Source organism: Myxocyprinus asiaticus, chromosome 49 (genome assembly GCF_019703515.2).
Source record: "Myxocyprinus asiaticus isolate MX2 ecotype Aquarium Trade chromosome 49, UBuf_Myxa_2, whole genome shotgun sequence".
Taxonomy (NCBI): Eukaryota; Metazoa; Chordata; class Actinopteri; order Cypriniformes; family Catostomidae; genus Myxocyprinus; species Myxocyprinus asiaticus.
The window spans coordinates 5,344,011-5,363,506 of NC_059392.1; the positions used below are offsets into that span (position 1 = coordinate 5,344,011).

The 19,496-nt window shown below is 36.7% G+C and overlaps 1 protein-coding gene across 6 annotated transcripts in view; it reads left to right on the top strand.

Annotated features, from left to right (window-relative positions):
- LOC127438184 (R3H domain-containing protein 1) overlaps positions 1–19,276 on the top strand; it is a 57,695-nt gene extending 38,419 nt beyond the window's left edge. For 4 of the 6 annotated variants that reach the window (XM_051693548.1, XM_051693547.1, XM_051693549.1 and 1 more), the window contains 13 exons: positions 2,494–2,772; positions 3,519–3,688; positions 4,694–4,774; positions 6,848–7,090; positions 7,193–7,310; positions 10,187–10,341; positions 10,587–10,738; positions 10,892–10,995; positions 13,874–14,022; positions 14,119–14,266; positions 14,375–14,496; positions 15,581–15,665; positions 17,843–19,276. In XM_051693548.1, coding sequence (XP_051549508.1) covers positions 2,494–2,772; positions 3,519–3,688; positions 4,694–4,774; positions 6,848–7,090; positions 7,193–7,310; positions 10,187–10,341; positions 10,587–10,738; positions 10,892–10,995; positions 13,874–14,022; positions 14,119–14,266; positions 14,375–14,496; positions 15,581–15,665; positions 17,843–18,201 — 2,165 coding nt within the window. In that variant the 3' untranslated portion in view covers positions 18,202–19,276. The remainder of the gene's footprint in view (positions 1–2,493; positions 2,773–3,518; positions 3,689–4,693; positions 4,775–6,847; positions 7,091–7,192; positions 7,311–10,186; positions 10,342–10,586; positions 10,739–10,891; positions 10,996–13,873; positions 14,023–14,118; positions 14,267–14,374; positions 14,497–15,580; positions 15,666–17,842) is intronic. The other 2 variants (XM_051693550.1, XM_051693552.1) reach the window with 2 other exon arrangements.
- Positions 19,277–19,496: the final 220 nt, after the last annotated feature.

The window sequence follows — 19,496 nt, forward strand, 5'->3', positions numbered from 1 at the left end:
AAAAAAAAAAAAAAAAAATTTGTTTTTTGGCATGATTCAAATTCATTTAGTTGAAATCCAGTCCTTGCAAACCTGATTTAAAATGAGATGTTTAGATATCGATATTGTAGTCTGAACACAGTCAGATTATCATTTTAGATGCAAGGAATATACAATGTCATATAGAGCGCATTAGTTTTGTTTTAATTCACTTTGCTCACTTTTTGCCATATACAAAACTATAGCATTCAATATGTAGTGAACACCGCGTATGTACAAATACTGTAATGCCTCTAACGCTTATGTTGTCCCATGTGCCTCATCAGTTCACCACCATGGCCAGATACATTACTATGGCAACTGATGTACACTACCGGTCTCAGTTGGTTGAGAAAATGTCAAGAGTACATGTCTGCAAATTCTAGGCAAATGGTGACTACTTTGAAGATGCTAAAATATAACACAGTTTTGATTTATTTTGGATTTTGTTTAGTCACAACATAATTCCCATAGTTCCATTTATGTTATTCCATAGTTTTGATGACTTTTATTCTAAAATGTGAAGAAAATTATAATAAAGAATGAGTGTTTCAAAACTTTTGACCGGTAGTGTAGATACTATAGATTGACCGAAATGTAAAACATTTTTATTTTTATTTTACAACCAATATGGATTATTTTTACGTTTACATTTATGATATCCAATATGCATAACCAATATTTAATAATTGTGCTATTTATGCCTTTTTGCACAAAACTAACTAAATAATCATTAGACAACAACAATAGAAACTGTCGCATTAGCCTATAAATCATTTAATATTTATTACTATATTAGTATTAATAAACATATTAATAATATAATATATAAATGTATTATATACAGTAATATATTCATATAAAATATTTACATGATATATATACGTGTGTGTGTGTGTATATATATATATATATATATATTAGTTATATATTTACATATACATATATTATTATTATTAATTTGTATGTAAATTATTAAAATAAAAAGATATGTGTGTGTGTGTGTGTGTGTGTGTGTGATTATATATATTTACATATTAACATATTAATATTTTCATTAATATTTATATGTATTTAAAAAATATATATCTATGCATATACTATATATATACACTGGTGGCCAAAAGTTTGGAATAATGTACAGTTTTTGCTGTTTCGGAAGGAAATTGGTATTTTAATTCACCAAAGTGACATTCAGCTGATCACAAAGTATATTCAGGACATTACTGATGTAAAAATAGGACCATCACTATTTGAAAAAAGTCATTTTTGATCAAATCTAGACAGGCCCCATTTCATACAAAGGTGTACACTACAGTCTTCAAAGACAAAGGACAACTGGCTCTAACAAGGACAGAAAGAGATGTGGAGGGCCAGAAGTACAACTAAACAAGAGGATAAGTACATCAGAGTCTCTAGTTTGAGAAATAGACGCCTCACATGTCCTCAGCTGACAGCTTCATTGAATTCTACCTGCTAAACACCAGTTTCATGTACAACAGTAAAGAGAAGACTCAGGGCTGCAGGCCTTATGGGAAGAATTGCAAAGAAAAAGCCACTTTTGAAACAGAAAAACAAAAAGAAAAGGTTAGAGTGGGCAAAGAAACACAGACATTGGACAACAGATAATTGGAAAAGAGTGTTATGGATCTTAACCCCATTGAGCTTTTGTGGGATCAGCTAGACTGTAAGGTGCGTGAGAAGTGCCCGATAAGACAGACACATCTATGACAAGTGCTACAGGAAGTGTGGGGTGAAATGTCACCTGAGTATCTGGACAAACTGACAGCTAGAATATCAAGGATCTGCAAAGCTGTCATTGCTGCACGTGGAGGATTTTTTGATGAGAACTCTTTGAAGTAGTTTAAGAAGTTTTCATTTATTTATACTTGTATATATTTACAGATTTACATTAATATTTACATTAATATATGCATTTCAAATTATATGTACAGTATATATAAGCTCTGGCTGCATAGGCACTATTATAGACCCACCAGATGGCACCATTTTTCTAAAAATTATAACTGATTAATCCGAAAAGTGTAAATATTGTTTAAAAGCATAGTTATATCCGATCATCGGTTGATCTCTAGTAGATACACTGGTTGTGCTGGGTGGTATGATGGTTAAAACAGTGCAACGGTGCAAAAAAACAATTCTGCCACATTGTTTATATAATGGTAAATCTACGACGACCTAAATTGGTTGCTAGTCAGTAACCCTAGTAATCTACAAATCGGCATCTAGACGGTAACCTTGGCAATCTGGAAGAACTTGAGCAGATTTATCTTTGGGTCTGTGTGTGGAACTCTATGCACGGTTTCCTGTCATCTTTTTTTGCCCAACCCATCTGCATCCACATCCTGCAGTCCCGCACATCAGCCCGCCCACATTCATTACATCGTCTACCACACTATATCTTCCAGTAAAACCTCTTTCGCTCTTCTTTTCTTCCGTTACTTCCTTCATCAGGTTCTGACTCCTCTAGTAGTGTAGGTTCATCCTCTGGGTCGCTCTCTCGGCCTGCTCAGCTGTCATTGCCTGCCCCTGTTCTACCCCAGCCTAGTCAGGTCTTTACCATGGCCCCTGCGGTGCCTCTTCCAGCTGCGTCCATCGGAGGCAACACACCCACCCCAGCTCCTCAGAACTCGACTACTAACTCAAACATTAATACTAATGCTAGCTTCTACATTGTTCCTCTGGATACCACCGCCATTCCACCAGGCAGTGTGCTACTCAATCCGCAAACAGGTGGGTGTCACCTGACCGACAAGACCTGCACTAATACGTTTTTGGTTGAAAACTTTTTCCTATTTCCTAACTTCCTCGTGTTCCAAAGTACTAGAAAGCGTTTTCGAAAGTCTCGAAAAAAACCCTTTCATGTGTGGATAAGAGGCGTATACATGGCAAAATCAATGCGCTTTTCAACCGAAAACGTATTAATGTAGACTATTAAAGTTGCGATATAAATTTTGTGCAATTATGCATGTACAATTTTCCTTTATTAGTTTAACTGCTATAGGTTAAGACTTTTTCTTTGTATTTTACTCACAATACTTACTGCCAAATTAACTTTTCCAGCTAATTTATAACTATTTCTTTGATCAAGTGGAATTGAATTACTAATAAGCCAATTTAAAGGAGTGTTCTGGGTTAAATGCAGGCTATGCTCTATGCCACAGATTCTTGAAATTTATCACAGAAAATTACGACTTATTCCTCTTTTTGTAAAAAAAAAAAAAAAAACAAACAAAAAAAAAAGTGTTAACAGTTTGACTTAACCTCCTATGCTTAATTATAATCATTTGTAATTGCTTGAACGATTCGTAATCGCTCGAACGATTGTTAATCATAGATTGTACGTAATCATTCTGTTTGCCATTTATATTTCCATATTAAGTGTGAAACTGTGAACTAGTTTTTTTTTTTGGGGTGTGTGTACAACACAAATATTGTGTGTATTTGTTATAAACTTGTGATTTGTGTTGATATCACAGGTCAACCTTTTGTTAACCCAGATGGCAGCCCGGTGGTCTACAACCCCGCCATGACGTCCCAACAGGGGCATGGCCAACAGCCCATGAGTCTTCATCCTCCCCCTCCTCCTCCACCTCCACCTCTTCCACCTCCCCCTCAACCACAGCCAGCCAATCACCTTCTTGCACAGGTCAGTGAACTGTCCATCCAGGCACCTCATTGGTTCACACTTAGTTTTCAGTTTCAATGAGGTGAAAATGTTGCATGTACTGTAAATTAAAATTAAGGATGCACAATATATCGGTGGCCACATTGGTATCGGTAAATATTGAAGTTTTTTTGATTAGGCCGGTATTGGCAGCAGAAAATATCAGCCTTTATTTTGTCCAATGCAACTTTTTTCCCTACTCGAGGCATGTTAAATTGTAGATTGGACCTTTTATTATGAACTTCGTTTTGTTTGGTGTTTAGTTTTGTTTTTGTATGGTTTTGGTTTGTGTTTTGTTTTTGTTTTTAGTTTTATTTGGTGTTTGGTTCGTTTGGTTTTAGTTTTGTTTGTTTTATTTGTTTTTTGTTTCTTTTAGATTTTCTTTCTTTTTGTGTGGTTTGTTTGGTTTTGGTTTGTGTGTTTTTTGTGATTTGTTTGGTTTTGGTTTTTTTTTTTGTGGTTTATTTTTTATTCGTATTTTTTGGTTTCTTTGCTTTATTTTGATTTGGTTTTTGTTTTGTGGTTTGTTTGGTTTTTGTTTGTGTTGTTTGGTTTTTGTTTGTTTTGGTTTGGTTTCATTTTGTTTTGTGTGGTTTTGGTTTACTTTTTATTTTGTATATTTTCTTTTTGTGTTGGTTTGGTTTTGTTCGGTTTGGTGCATCCCTAGAAGAATTAAAAAAAAGTTCATAGTGAAAGTTTAAGAGTAATATAACCTACATTTATGTATTGCAGAGCTAGAAATATTGTGCCGTCATACATTTAAACAAAAGTTAATGTTAATTTAATAAGTTAATATCTCTTTGTAATCTAAACCTTTTTGTATCTGTTTTATGTTTTTGCTCCATCATTTCATGTCTGCTCTCGTTTATTCCATTCTTCTATCATTCAGTGCTGTTTTGCTCTCTTTCTCAGAACGTTGTGCTTTGATCCCTCACACTTTTTTCTTCCTGTTCATCTTCTCTTTTCTGTTTTTTCCTTCCTCTGCAGTCGTCTGTGCAGCCAGTGCAGTTTGCTGCGGTCTCTTGTCCTCATCTCCTTCCTGGTGCTTTCTCTCAGCAATACACTGTGGTACTTTTCTTCTCCTTTACTATCACTCAATCATAGCATCTTCTGCAGTCGTCTGTTCTTTTTTCTTAATTTATTTTAAGGTATAGTTCACCCATTTAATTATATTTATGTCATCATTTACTTACACTTATGTTCCAAACCCGTATTACTTTCTCTCTTTTGTGAAACACAAAATGTGAATTTTTGAAGAATGTCCTGGCCACTCTTTTCCAGTGTATTTGAAAGAATAGTGACTGGGACTGTCAAGCTGCAAAACGTATCATTAATGTGGTCCATACGACTCATGCACTATATTCCAAAACTTTTGAATCCACACAATAGCTTTGTCTGACAAACAAACCAAAAGGGGGTGGTTGTCATTCATTGTCGTGAAAATAATGGCACAATGCAAAAATCGTAATGTCTTAAGCTAAATAAATGTCATATTGTCTTGTCTTAAGCTAAATAAATGTGCGACCCCCGCGGCCTCATACGAGGACTTGCTATTTTGGATTTGCTGTACGCAACACATAATTTAAATGAATAAAAACCGACTGAATACTGTTCACAAGACTCTAGACTGTCATTTAAAGGGTTAACTTCTACCGCACCGAGACATGTGACACAACAGCATGCAGTCGATTTCCTTGAAGCGCTCCTATGGACGCAGCACCAACAAAAGTGCCTCTGATAAGAAATATCTTTTAGTTTTTTTAATTGAAACCTGTTTGGTTGTAAAGACTAGAGTCTCTAGTTTCGTTTGTGTCGCTTTCAAAAATCTGTTAATTTTCTGCACATCAGCACACTGATAAACATGATGTCCACATATGTGGACACTGGCACCGCATTTCCTCAAAAGTAGAAAAAACGTTCTTTTGAATAACTTTCAACTCTAACACAACTGTGGGTCATTTAGCTTCATTGTAATATACATTTTGTTATGTTTAATTTTGTTATCACTTTGCAAAACTAGCTTAGTGTTATTTAAAATTTCACAATGTAGTCTCGCTGTCCACATATGTGGACATTCATTTTTAGGATAATATTTTTTTTTTTTTTGCTTGTTTATTAGGTGCTACTAGTTAAAAATAAAAAAGGGAAATGGAAAATGCACACAGCAGTCACACTCTGGTCTCAGGAGGATATTTTATATATATATATATATATATATAATATATGTAATGTCACAATGCAAGAAAATGTCAGACTTTGTCACATTTTACAGTAGAAACTGAAGTGTTGATATAACCCATGTTGGATGGGCTGGAGTTTAGTTTTATTGATAAATCTCTGAGGTTTTATAAATTAGACCCATCTGACTTTGTTGGACCCAACGGACAGGCAAATGACTGAACTGGGTCACTTCTGCCATTTCTCCCTCTGACCCGTTTCTACTAAATATAACACCCTCATTAGCAAATTCAGACCACATTAATAATTAATGCCACCAGATATTGGGTTTTCTTTAAATAAAAATATGTCTACCAGTGTTGATGCCAAGCGGTGGTCTCTGGTTAGCCCAGACTTTGATGTGTGTTGGTTTTTAAAGTCCTGAAAGTCATGTCCTGGTTTAGTTTCTGATAGACTCGCCTCTCATGATACTTTCAGCGTGGGATCCACTGCCACTTTTCCAAAATATCTCCTTTTATTGGCTAAGTCCTTATTTATCATCATTAAATAACAGCTAGTTGTAGACAACATGAAACGACCATGAGAAAGATCCAGCAAACAGAGAATTGCGGCTAACAAAGTGCACCAAAAGAGCTCTGCAGCAACCGCTAACTGCCATGACAATTAAATCGGTCTCCCTACACACTCAAATTACTTATATTTGTATATACCAGAATATTTTGTAGTATGCTTAAAATATATTGATTCTATATGTGCAATGAACAACTTTAAATCAATAGTTAACTTCGTCTTTTTGTCTGATTTTCAAATACTTTTTGGCTACAAATCAAAGTTTGGAATGTTGTTTCACCTCAGAGCTGGTTGGTTTAGTTTATGGCTTAGAACTCTTTTATGATAGGAAAAATGAATGGGAAAAATACTTTCAGAAGCAAGGCAGCTAACAAAATGTGTTTGTTAAAACAGCAACAGGATGGTTTAAGCACCCAGTTTGGCCAGATGAATCTAGTTCGGCAGCCATCGGGTGATGCTCCAGACCTCCACACGGGCCTCTACCCACAATCCTTGGTCCTTCAGAACGCTCCGCCCACCGGATACATGCTCTCACCACCGGGGCAGCCCATGAGTGGCCACGCCTATCCCCTGCCCACACATGTCAATCAACCAGTCCTTCAGCCGCACGGATACATACAGCAACCTGTACAACAGGTAGACACACACTTTCATAATACGTTCATCCGCATGAAATTAGGTTGAGTAAAAATTACAATTCTGTCATCATATAACGTTATTTAATGTGTTTGTCTGCAGGTGTCTGCGTGTTATTGTGCTCCGGGACAGTACTCTCACTCAACGCAACACTATAGAGCAGTGACGCCAGTACACTACAGCGCCCCCCAGAGTCAGCCAATGCCACCACAACAGACAGGTACAAACATACAGCCCACATTTCTGCTAATTTCTACAGTGTATTCTAGACAACTGGTCACAAAACATCACTGCTGAGCAATTATTTGAGCTCATTTTTTCTGTGGTGCTCTGTTATTTTGGGATCAACTTATTTAGATAAACCTGTTCATAAAAACATCTCGTAAAAACAAAAAGAACCTTAGTTTTACATGTCAGTCAGTGGCTTCGTCCTGTCTAAGTGGGTGATTCTTGGGCTGATTAAGCAGCGATTTGGACCAGATGTTATGCCGATATTCCTGTGTTCTGATTGGACCGTTGGGAGGCGGGGCCGTGTCACTGTATGAGATTCTCAGTAATTCTCACAGTGAACCGGTCTCTTTTCCCAGCCCTCACTCCTCAGCTGTTACCCCTGCCTGACCTTTTACCTTTGACCTTTGACCCCAATTCCGTCCTTTTAGACAGGCACTTCATAAGTGGCTACTTGCAAGGCGATTGGTTTTCTTACTCCCTAGCATCATGGTGGTGAGTTTTGCATGGGCAAGCATCATTATATTTTCTTCAGAAAAGGTAAAAATCTAGCTAGAAATAACATTTTGCCAGAATCGGTGAGTTTTCAACCACTCTGAAGATTCGCTTTTCTCCCTGAAACTCAAAAAATGTAGAAACTAAAAGAAAAAATTATTGATATAGATAGAGAAGAAGGGTAGATGTGTCTGTGTAGAGGGGGAAAAAATAACATACCTCGTCCATGGTGACATTGGAAAACATCATTTCACAGGCACTTTAGTGTTTGTAGCTTGTATGGTGTAAATCGACAGGCTTTTATTCTCTTCACTCTGGCCTTGCAAGGGCAGGTAAAAATAACTGTTCTGACACTCACGCATTCAGATAAAATGAACACAAGGTAAGTTCAGCTGTTTTTCTGCTTGATCTGATTATAGCTGGACTTGGAGAGGAAATGACAATTACTCAGGTTTAAATGATCATGGCCGTATGCATTCAGCCACCCAATCTCACCACAAACCCTGCCACCCTGTAAGGAAAAAATACAGAAAAAAACACAGAGAATTAAAGAGGGTCGGTGAGGATTTTGACAGCAGACTGATCTCATGAAAATTACGTGACTGTTGTGAAATTTTAGTAATAATGATATTACGTGGTTCATTACACTTATCGCGGCAGTTCCGAGGTGTCCACTGTGTGGCGCTAAATGCGACTTAATTTTTCCCAAACAGATATTGGTTTTTAAGATTAATGCTCTATCAAGTTTTAAATCAACAAAACCGACTTCCCTACCCTAAACCTGAACCTAAAGCTTAAAGTATACTTCAGTTTTGATGTGAATGACATTACATGGTTCATAACACGTATCGCAGTAGTTCCGAGGTGAAATGTCCACTGTGTGGCGCTAAAAGCAAGTTACATTTGTTCCCAAACAGATGAGGTTTTTAAGGTTAATACTCTAGCAAGTTTTAAATCAACAAAAATGACTTCCCTACACTAAACCTTAAACTTAAAGCTTAACCTGTTGATGTGCATGCCCCAATTATACAGATGAATAATTTGTCAACATTATGAATGATTTTGAACAGCACACTATATAGTAAATGTGAACTCATTTAAGCAAAGTAAAGTCAGGCCCATGGGTGGGGTCAATGTGCATCAACAGGTTTTAAAGTACACTTCGTGTTTGACGCGAATGTTTTGCGTCTGCGTACTGTTAAACGTGAGACTGTCAAAATATACTTCATTTGACTGTGTGTGCATACACAGGCGGTTGGTGCATGCATGCTACGACTGCTATGAGGGCCCCACGCGTTCGTTTCTCAAGCACTCTGCTGATGACGAAATTTGCATCACGCATCCTGTTCGGTCCTGTCTGACCGAAGTATACTTTGGGCTTAACAGATAGTGCCACAAAAAAAGTAAATGTGACATTTTGTTGTGCTTCAACATTCTGTCAATTGAACTACCGCTCAATTTGATCGTGTTCAAACAAGCTTGTAAATGGAGTTGGTTATGTAATGCAAACTTTAAAATGTATCGACAAGTCCTGCGCCACAGTAAGTGTTTTGCAAACATTGTGTGAGGAACAGACTGAAAAGTTTTACTGCCATTTTTCTCATGATTTGTGTGAAAGGGAATAAAAATCGTTTGTTGTTGTAGAGCCTCTAGTGTTCATTTCACCTGGAAACGAGCCACGTAAAAGGTATTTAGCAAAAACGAATTTATAATATCGTAATGCCAGACCAGATTGTTTGACACCGATAAAGAGCAAATATTATACAAAGTCGAAAAATGAAACAAGGTAGAGTTTAAATTAGGTTTAGAGAATGCCACAATTGGTTTTTAATGTTCCTTGTACTCTGAGACAAAACGTTTCTTTGTTGCACTTTTGTTTTCTTGCTCTTGCGCATCCCAGATCATAGTATTTTGGAAATGGTATGCCGAAGGTGTCCGGACGGTATGCTGTTTCTGTTCATTTTTGAAGTATGCATCTGGGTATCCTATTTGGGCTAATATTGCCACAATCACCAACAGAGAATTGGTTTGTGTTAGTTTACGAATGCAAAATAATGTCACATTTGTATTACTTTGTACTTAAAAATGGGAATACTTCACCAATGCCATACGTACTTTTTATACTTAAAAGTGCGTTTATAATGATTCAGATAGTGTTTGTCCAATGAGCCTTTTGCATATTTTCAGACATAATTTCGACTTTTTTTAATCAAAGTGAGTTATGCAGCTTTTATGTTGCGTGTAGCTGTAGGCAATATCGGTTTCATTGCAATGTCTCCTCACTAATGTTTTGGCTCCAGATGTTGTTTGTTTATCATTTGTCTTCAAGTACAGCATTCACAGTTGTTTGTTGTTGTGTTGGATGTTGTTTAGGTTTTCAGGCAGTCATGTCCGGTCAACCCCCCAGCTACCAGAGCATGATGGGAGTTCAGCAGACTCAGAACCAATCACTGGTCAGCCCTCAGGGTGGGATGGCCAATCAGATTCAGAGTGTGATGGTGCAGTACCCCAACATGCCTCCTTATCAGGTGAGCGTCTCTTATTTTTTATTTTTTTATATATATATATATATATATTTTTTTTTTTTTTTCTTGAAATTTGTGTTTATGCTCAAATGCAGTGACATTCATACAATTTTAAGTGTAGCTAAAGTGTAATTTTTGATGCCGTTTTATCGCACAATTTGGCAGCTCGGAATTGATTAACGAGAGCACTTGACATTTGATATTTCAGAATCGGCGAGTGATTTTGATTAAGTGTGTGTGTTTATCAGGTGTCTGTGCAGCAGGGTTCTCAGAGCGTTCTGCAGGCAGCCTATCAACAACAGATTGTGCTGCAGGGACAGACCAATCAGACGCCAGCACCCTCCGCCAGCATGCAGGTGTATTACAGCATGTTGCCGCCAACACAACACTCTACCGTCAGGTAACACACACACATTTGGGTGCTTGTCAATGCATGGAAATGTGCTATTCGCTTTAATATTGTCCTGCAAGTACCTTCCTTTATACCTGGAGTGTATGTTATGTGAACTTCCTGTGTGTGTGTGTGTGTGTGTGTGTGTGTGTGTGTGTACAGTTCTACTGTTGGCTTTCTCCCCCCGCCGGGTTCAGAGCAGATGTCGTTTCCCCGAGCACCCTCCCCCTGTGGCTCTCAGCCAATCTCAGGCCAGCAGTGCACAGGTATGCCAACCCTCTCGACCAGTCACAAACTAGCCACACCTACCTACAAGGTAACAAGATTGAGTGCATTGTACAATGTACAATGAACAAGATGGTGATAACTACCAAAAATATGCTTATTATAAAACATGCTTTATTGATATGCATGTAAACCCTTAAAAGGACAGCACAAAGTTTTTCGCCACTCTTGACGTCAAAACATATACATACATGCGTTACAAAAAAATTAAATAACCCAGCCTATAACCCAGATTGAATAAATTGACTTAATGAAATCACATTCTCAAAAAGCCAGGAAAATCATGAAATTTGTTAATTGTAATTTTGGGGCCGATAGATTTTTCTGGTTTTGCTAAGCTAAACAATATTTCATTGGTTAATTTAACACTTTAAACTCTGAGGGTGTTTTTAAAGGTTTCAGTGGCATACCGAAAATGAAAGGCTTATTACTCAACGAAAAAAAAAAAACAAGGAGGTCAGGTTCTTGGTATCATTGTAAAGAAATCAAAATTTTGTAATGATTTAGATTGATACATTCTGAAACACCACAAAAAAATCACAAAAAACTTGAGCCAAAATTTTCTTTTTTTCCTTATTTGTCTGATTTGACATTGTATATCTCTAGGTGTAAATAAGGTGGCTCCGAAATACTGCTTTAGTTTTGTTCCCAGTCATGTCAATTGTATGTGAGAAAAAATCTGTTGATACAACAAAGCAATCAAAAGTTACAACATTACAAAAATAATTTAGTGTACAAAAACGTCTCCATTTTGGGGGGCAATGCAACCGGGACATTTTTTGACAGTTTTCATGACATCATGCATATAAAGACACTTTTTAATGGTAAAAAAGGACATAGAAATGCTATTTCTGAACTCTTAGAAAAATGAGTATGTGCGCCTCTGTCACTCACCAATGGCAGGTATTTTTTATTTAGATATTAAGTCTTGACGCGTCTCTTGGTTAATTAGTCAAGGGCACATAATGAGCTTTGAGTAGTTTTGTTCTCATTTTGAAAATGTTTTATTTAGCCATTTTAATTAAATGTTGTTTACCATTCTCATTTCTGCTTGTGCCTTACGGCGTTTGAAAAGTTCATCAGACCTTTCAGTGGAAGAAACAATGTTTATTTGAATAAACTTGAGTGTTAATGAATGCTCAGCTGTGTGTATGTGAGGTGATGATTATCTTGCTGAAGGAGAGGGTGTTTTTAATGAGGAAGAGGCGAGACCCAAGAACTCTTTGACCTTTCACTGTTTAATAAAGTTGTTTAATTGGAGTGTGTGTGTGGGGGGGGGCAGGTTTAAGTGGTTTACGAGGACATTTTTAGGTTACAAACTGGTAATTATAAGGGTATTATGCTATAAATGTGGATTATGAGGACATTTCTAGTGTCCCCATCATTTAAAACACTTAAAAAACACACTAAACTATGTTTTATTGAAAATGTAAAAATGCAGAAAGTTTTTTGTGAGGGTTAGGTTTAGGGGTAGGGTTAGGGGATAGAATCTATAGTTTGTACAGTATAAAAATCATTATGTCTATGGAGAGTCCTCATAATGATAGCTGCACCAACATGGTGTGTATGTGGTACCTAGATATTGCATTTTTTGTCTGTGTTATTGAACAATTCTGAAGTATTTGCAAAGCAAATAATGAGTATAGTATACAGTTGCAATCAAAATTATTCAACCCCCCTGACCAGCAGTACGTTCTGGTGATGTGAATTAAAACACATCAACTAAAACCTCAGATGATGTATATTTGAAAAACTTTTTTATTTTTATTTTTTAATTTGCGATCCTTGGCACGTGTTTCACGAAACAAAATGTTCTGGTCATATTTAACCCTAAAATCAAAAACAAAATTGTAAATACTATTAACAGTATGTATACATCATGGTAGTATTTGTTTTACCTTTGGTTTACTTTTAATTTATGCTAATTTATCAAATCTTTGTATTACAGTATAATTTTTTTTATTGTAATACAAAAAGTAAAAAAATAGTAAAAAAAAGTGTAAAAAGTAATGAAAATCTAATGAGTCACCATTGAGAATAATGAAAATTACAAAAACCTTAAAAGTTAAACATCTGGATGACCGTAATTAAGAATTTTGCTTGATTTGTATTAAAACAAAAATGTCCTAAAATCTTAATATTCTTTAAATAGGCAGTCAAATGTTTAATGATTAAATGTAATAATATTCAACTTTAATCAGTGTAAATATAGAATATAAAATGTAGATATTTATTGCACCACAATGTAAAATAAAAATATAAAAGTATACGTATTTATTTATTTGTTTTGAGAAATTTAAACATCAATATTTATTGCATTACAATGCATTATGTAAAGTACAAAATATAAAAGCTAATAATATAAAAAAAAAAATTATTTTATGTTTTGGGAAATAAAGCCTATAGGTAATATCATTAATGCAAAAAATATATAATATTTTAATTGTAAATTATTTATATATCATGGTAGTATTTGTAGTACTACCTTTTATTTATGAATAAAACGTCACATGTTCTTAAAAATAGGCAACTTTTTTTTTTTTTAAATTACATTATTATATTATTTCTTTACATTTGTATTTAGTCATTTAGCAGATGCTTTTATCTAAAGCGACTTAAGATTGAGGAACAAAACAAGCAATTTGTCATACAAAAGTCAACAATATCTTCAGTGAAATTTTGGGCATTTTGGGATCATTTGGGGATTTTTGATTTTGGGATAAAATGTGTAATGGACATTACAAATTTTTCTGAGATTCACCCATCCAGCTCATTCTTTTGTTGGTTTGATGTTTAAAGGAACTTTTAACCTGCAGTTATTACTCAATTACACCTACTGAGGACTGCTGTGATTTTCAGGTGTTCCTCCGCCCCCCCCTGCTGGTGGAATGGTGATGATGCAGTTGAGCGTTCCTCCCAGCCAGCAGCCGCGAGCTCCATCACCACCACAGTGGAAACCAAACCGATACTATAAACCCAACGGACTCCCCCCGCAGGACAACACACGGGTACGAACAACTGCATCAGTTCACGACTAACAATTACCTCTACAACCGTACGTTATATTTTGTCACATTTTAATGTTATTTTTTTTCTCGTTCCAGAATAATCCTCAGCAGTTGGTTAGCCCCTCCCTCTCTCCGGCTCAGTCACCTGCTCCTGCCCATCTAGCCAATCTAAAGGGCCCTCGTCCTGGCCCCGCCAGATTTCCTATCATGCACCAGTTTTCCCGCCCTTTCGCTCCAGGCCCAGGTTAGCCACTTTGGTGTGTCTAAGTAGGCCACAGTAGTTCATTTTTATTTCTTTTCATTTTGGGAAGCGGACCATATAGTCAAAAATGGTGTGTGTTTGTGTTTGCAGGTGATGGCAGGTATCCTCCTCTGATTGGACAGCCCCTGCAGTATAACCACCCCATCAGACCCACACTAATGCACGGCTCTCATGTGGTCAACAACCATTATCATCATCTTCATCAGCACCAGGTTGAACACACACACACACACTGCACTCACACTGTCAGACATCAGGTGAACATATACACACACATAAAGCATGGATCTCACAATATTGACTACTAAAATCAACACACACACACACACACACACACACACACATGTGTTTCTTCAACTTTGGGCTCTTTTAGTACTGTGGATTTCTAGAAAGTAAATTCTTGTTAAAACATTTTTCATGCTCACTATTTTTGTTTTTTATTTGTTTACAAAAAAAAAAATTCAAATGTTTATGTACATATTTTCTGAAAGTCTTAAAAATTCCCACCACTGTGTCATTTCCAGCACATCTCAAATTCAGCATTGTGTTTAATAGAATTCTGTGGTGGAAATGACATTTTTTAAAGTTTTTGGTAAAATCAAATATCCGACTTTTATTCATGCTAATTTAATAGCTAATATATTATGTATTTTTAATGCACACTATTAAGTAGTTCATAGATTTAATATTAGATTTAGTAAATACAATTAAATAATATTTTCACACTTTTTGGCAGAATTTGGCAGAATTACAGCTTGATTGGAATGATGCTTAATAAAAATACTCCGCTCACAAGTGATATAAGTGATATTGAATTTTCATTGGTTTCTTCAAAAATCACCAAAGAAAAGAAGCATGCTCTTTACTGACACTATTGTCGACTTGGTTAGTAAGTACACTAACTTTTGAAAACGTTTTGGTGTTGTGGAAATGACGGCACAACTGTGGGATGGTTTTAATATTTAAAACAAATGATTGATAGTCTGGGACAAGCTAAAAACAAATAAGTCATTTGAAAAGTACCGAAAATAAAGATGATTGCCTAGTAAACGTTTCCAAGTCAGTTTTAATGAGACCTTCATACAACAAAAATGAAGTTGAAATCTATTAGTTTGAATAAAAATCAACCCCTGGGACTTGAAATTGCCTGAAGTTGAAGAAACATTAAATAGGCATTAATCCATTCCTTGCGTCATCTTCATCACCATCATCATCATTTAAAAAAATAAATAAATAAAATAATTCTTTCTGACATGTGCGCACCAGCTTATGTTCAGCTCTGTTGTCGTGTCTCAGGGTCCTGTGGGTGTCCGGCACGGTGGCCGCGGTCGAAGACCCCCAAAGAAATCCCTGTCTACTGACATGAGCACAAGAGAAACGGGTACAAAAACGCACACAGACATGTTTATTTTGCTTGCTATATGGAGATTTTGCGTTGACTTAAGGCTAGCACACATTACATGTTTCAAGTTTGCGACAAAAAGCCCCAGATCCAACTCTGAGTATACTCTGTGACCGCTCTAGACTCTGTAAACAGTATACAAAAATGTGTCCGAGGACTGCGGACAATGCCGCTTTCGACCTGTCAATCATTTTGCACGTTCTCATAGTGTTGTAGTTGCAGCGAATTATTGAGACTTGGTGCCATTTTTAAGCCATGTTGTTCATAACAGTTATCTGTTGAGGGCGCTATTTTGCTGTTGTTCTTTTTAACAACCATTTCTGTGGGGTCCTGGGTAGCTCAGCGAGTATTGACACTGACTGCCACCCCTGAAGTCGCGTACCCAGTTCGAATCCAGGGTGTGCTGAGTGACTCCAGCCTGGTCTCCTAAGCAACCAAATTGGCCCGGTTGCTAGGGAGGGTAGAGTCACACGAGGTAACCTCCTCGTGGTCGCGATGAGTGGTTCTCGCTCTCAATGGGGCGCTTGGTAAATTATGCGTGGATCGCGAAGAGTAGCATGAACCTCCACATGCTGTGAGTCTCCACGGTGTCATGCACAGCGAGCCACGTGATAAGATGTGCGGATTGAAGTGGAGGCAACTGAGACTTGTCCTCCACCACCCGGATTAAGGTGAGTAACCGCGCCTCCACGAGGACCTAGTAGTGGGAATTGGACATACCAAATTGGGGAGAAAATAAAAATTAAAAATAAAAACGTCTCTACACAATGTTGGTCTTAATAGAGCTCATTTAGTATCTTTGGAGTGCAGGGTTTTGGAAAGAGGGGGCGTGGCTAATCCAACGGCTCAGTCTCGTGGAAGTATAACAGCTAAAATCACTTACAGCACCTTTAACTACGTTAATAAGTTTGTGAACATAATTTAGTGTTTGTAGCAACATTCAGTGTGGAGAATAATCTCGTAATTAACTCACTAGTCTAATTAATTGCACAAGTCTGCAGAATATTTGTGTAGAGTGCACACCATAATGTGAACAACACAACAAAAAACTAGAAACGAATTATAAACAAAAATTATTGTGTGAAGTGCGCATCATAATGTCAACAACACAACAGAAAACTAGAAAGTTATGAAAATTATAAACTAAATTATTAAAATCAAACTGTTTGGCCATTTCATATTGTCAAAACTTTAGTAAAAAGTAAAACGAGAAAAGAAACTCTTCAATGAAAAGTTCTATGTTAAATTGCCGCATTGCTATGTACATGAGATTGTACGAGAATGGAATTTCAGGTTCGTAGCTACATTCAGCGAGGAGAATGATCTTGTAATTAACGTGCTAGTCTGCGAATTATTGCACATAAGATCAATTTAAAACTTGTTTGAAAACTAGCCAACCTATTTTTAATGTACTCATGTTGACATTTGCAACTCAATTTTTGCAATGCTATGTTGCGTGAGTTTTTGTGAGAACGAAATTTCAGGTTCATAGCTGCATTCGGGAAGGAGAATGATAATTCATGCGCTAGTCTGTGATTGATTGCGCAAGTCTACGATTACTAGTGTTAAGTGCGCACCATAATGAAACGAAGCGACAAGCTTGTCTTGTGTTCACGAAGTTTTAAACTAAGCTAATTTGATCAGTTCAATTCTATTTATAATCACTTGACTGTACGATATATTTAAAACATTTTTGAAAACTAGCCGACCTGTGTTGACTAGCCCTTCTGTTGACATTTTGTCAAAAGTCAACTCCTTCATTTTGCGCGAGTTTGTGTACGGAATTTCGCAACTGTACATATCGACAACCATAATGTCGACAACAGAAAACTAGAAAGGAAGTGGTGAGTTTGTCTTGTGTTCACAAATTTTTAAATTATGCTAATTGGATCAACTTAAATCTACTTATAATTACGATAAAGTCGTCGTAGCCCTAAAATATAAATATTTTTGACATTTTAAAAGTGATATTTACACTATTTAGTGCCTTTTTTTTTAAGGACCAGTTCCATCCCCAAAAAAAGTTTATCAGAGTTTTATATTGTTTGACTTTGTTAACTTCAAATGTATAGAATTTTTGTTTTATGTAAAGCTAGGTCAGAAACATAACGTGTCACACTCAGTTTTTCAGTAATGCTTTTTTTCTGTTTGTCCAGACACAGGTCGTGTTTTGGAGGTGACAGATCTGCCTGCTGGCATTAGTCGAGTGGAAGCGGACTCTTTACTGGCAGAACTCGGCAAAGTTGGCGCTTTCATAAAATGGCTGCCCGAACCTCTGTCCCCCAGCCAATCAGAGAGCCGTGGCGAGGGAGAGGACGTAACAAACTCTGACCCTCCCAAACCTCCCAGTCCTCATGACCTGGCGTCCACGTACACCATCCTGGCCTTGTTCCCTTCGAAATACGCAGCGCAGAGCGCACTTCAAAAACTCAACAGCTCCATCACCAAATTCAAACTAAGAACTAGCAAGGGACATAACGAACAGCACATGCTCGCCAGATCCAGCTCTCAGTGAGGCCACGCCCCCTTTTCCCTCTCTCCACCAGTCACCTCCATTGCCTCAGGCTCACTTCCTGCCATTTCAGTCACACCTTCCTGGTTTTGTTTCTTTTTGTTTGTTTGATTGTTTTTGCACCACTATGGCTTAATCCAAATGGGTTTGTTATTTTCGAATGGGGTTTTCACGCTAGTTTGTTTAAAAAAATCTGGAATGTTATAGTTGAATTGTTCTTTCACAGTTTTGAACGAATGTATCTAGCTTTGTTATTTAAATGAAACCAAAACAAAGGCAAATGAAACATGTTTGGCATTTGTTTTGTTTTTTTCTGTTCATTTGGAAATAGAACAGGAACTAAAGTAAACCAGAGCATGTTGTTTGGTTATTTTAATTTACGATCAACAATGTCAATAGTAGTTTCAAGGTCACACAGCAACAAAACATACTCTGCTTTTGCCATATCGCTCTTACGAAACATTGTTGGGCTTTTTTTTTTCTTTTTTTTTTTAGGAATTGAAAGGAAAAAAACAAACATTTTACAACTAACCTATGATTCTTACAGTCGACTATGAAGACGGGACATCTATAACGAGGGAACACTTAGACCTGTGCCTTCGAGCAGGGACACATTGTTTATGCTGAACAGCAACGACAAAGCCAGAAAAACAACATCCAAAAACAATTACCACTACTGTAGCCGAATCCAAATAACCAAGTCATTTGTTCGTTGGTCTAATGCATTTTCGTCACCAGTTGGCGAAAATGAGTGTTTTTTTTATTTTTTATTTTAACTTAATTTAAATGTCGATGGAAATGGTGCAGCTGCCAAATGGAAGGTTTTATTGCTTTGACTCTCATTTCCTGTCTTTGGGATGATGGACACAGTCCATTATGGGTTTTTTAAATTCTTATCTCATTAAAAGTCACTGGAATAAATGTTTGCGCTCCCTTGCGTCTTTTCCTCTTTAGCTCTTTCATTTTTTCCCTTGTTTTATTTTGGTTGCAAGATGTGTGGACTACGAAAGGCTGTAAAATGTTTGCTGGTGCAAGTTGTTTTTATCTCAGTTTGAAACCAATAAATGTTTACACATAACATTTTTTCCCTCCTAAAGTTTTTATGGATCAAGAACATCAAGCACACAGGATTAAACAACTACAAGAACATTTTTCAGTTTGTATGTTTGACATAAATGCATTGACAGTTGCAATAGAAGTCTATGGGGCAAGCGAAGTACAAGTAATTTAAAGTATATTTTAACTTCTATACAACCCAGAATAATCCTTTAAAACATGTCAGATTTGAGTCTTTCCTG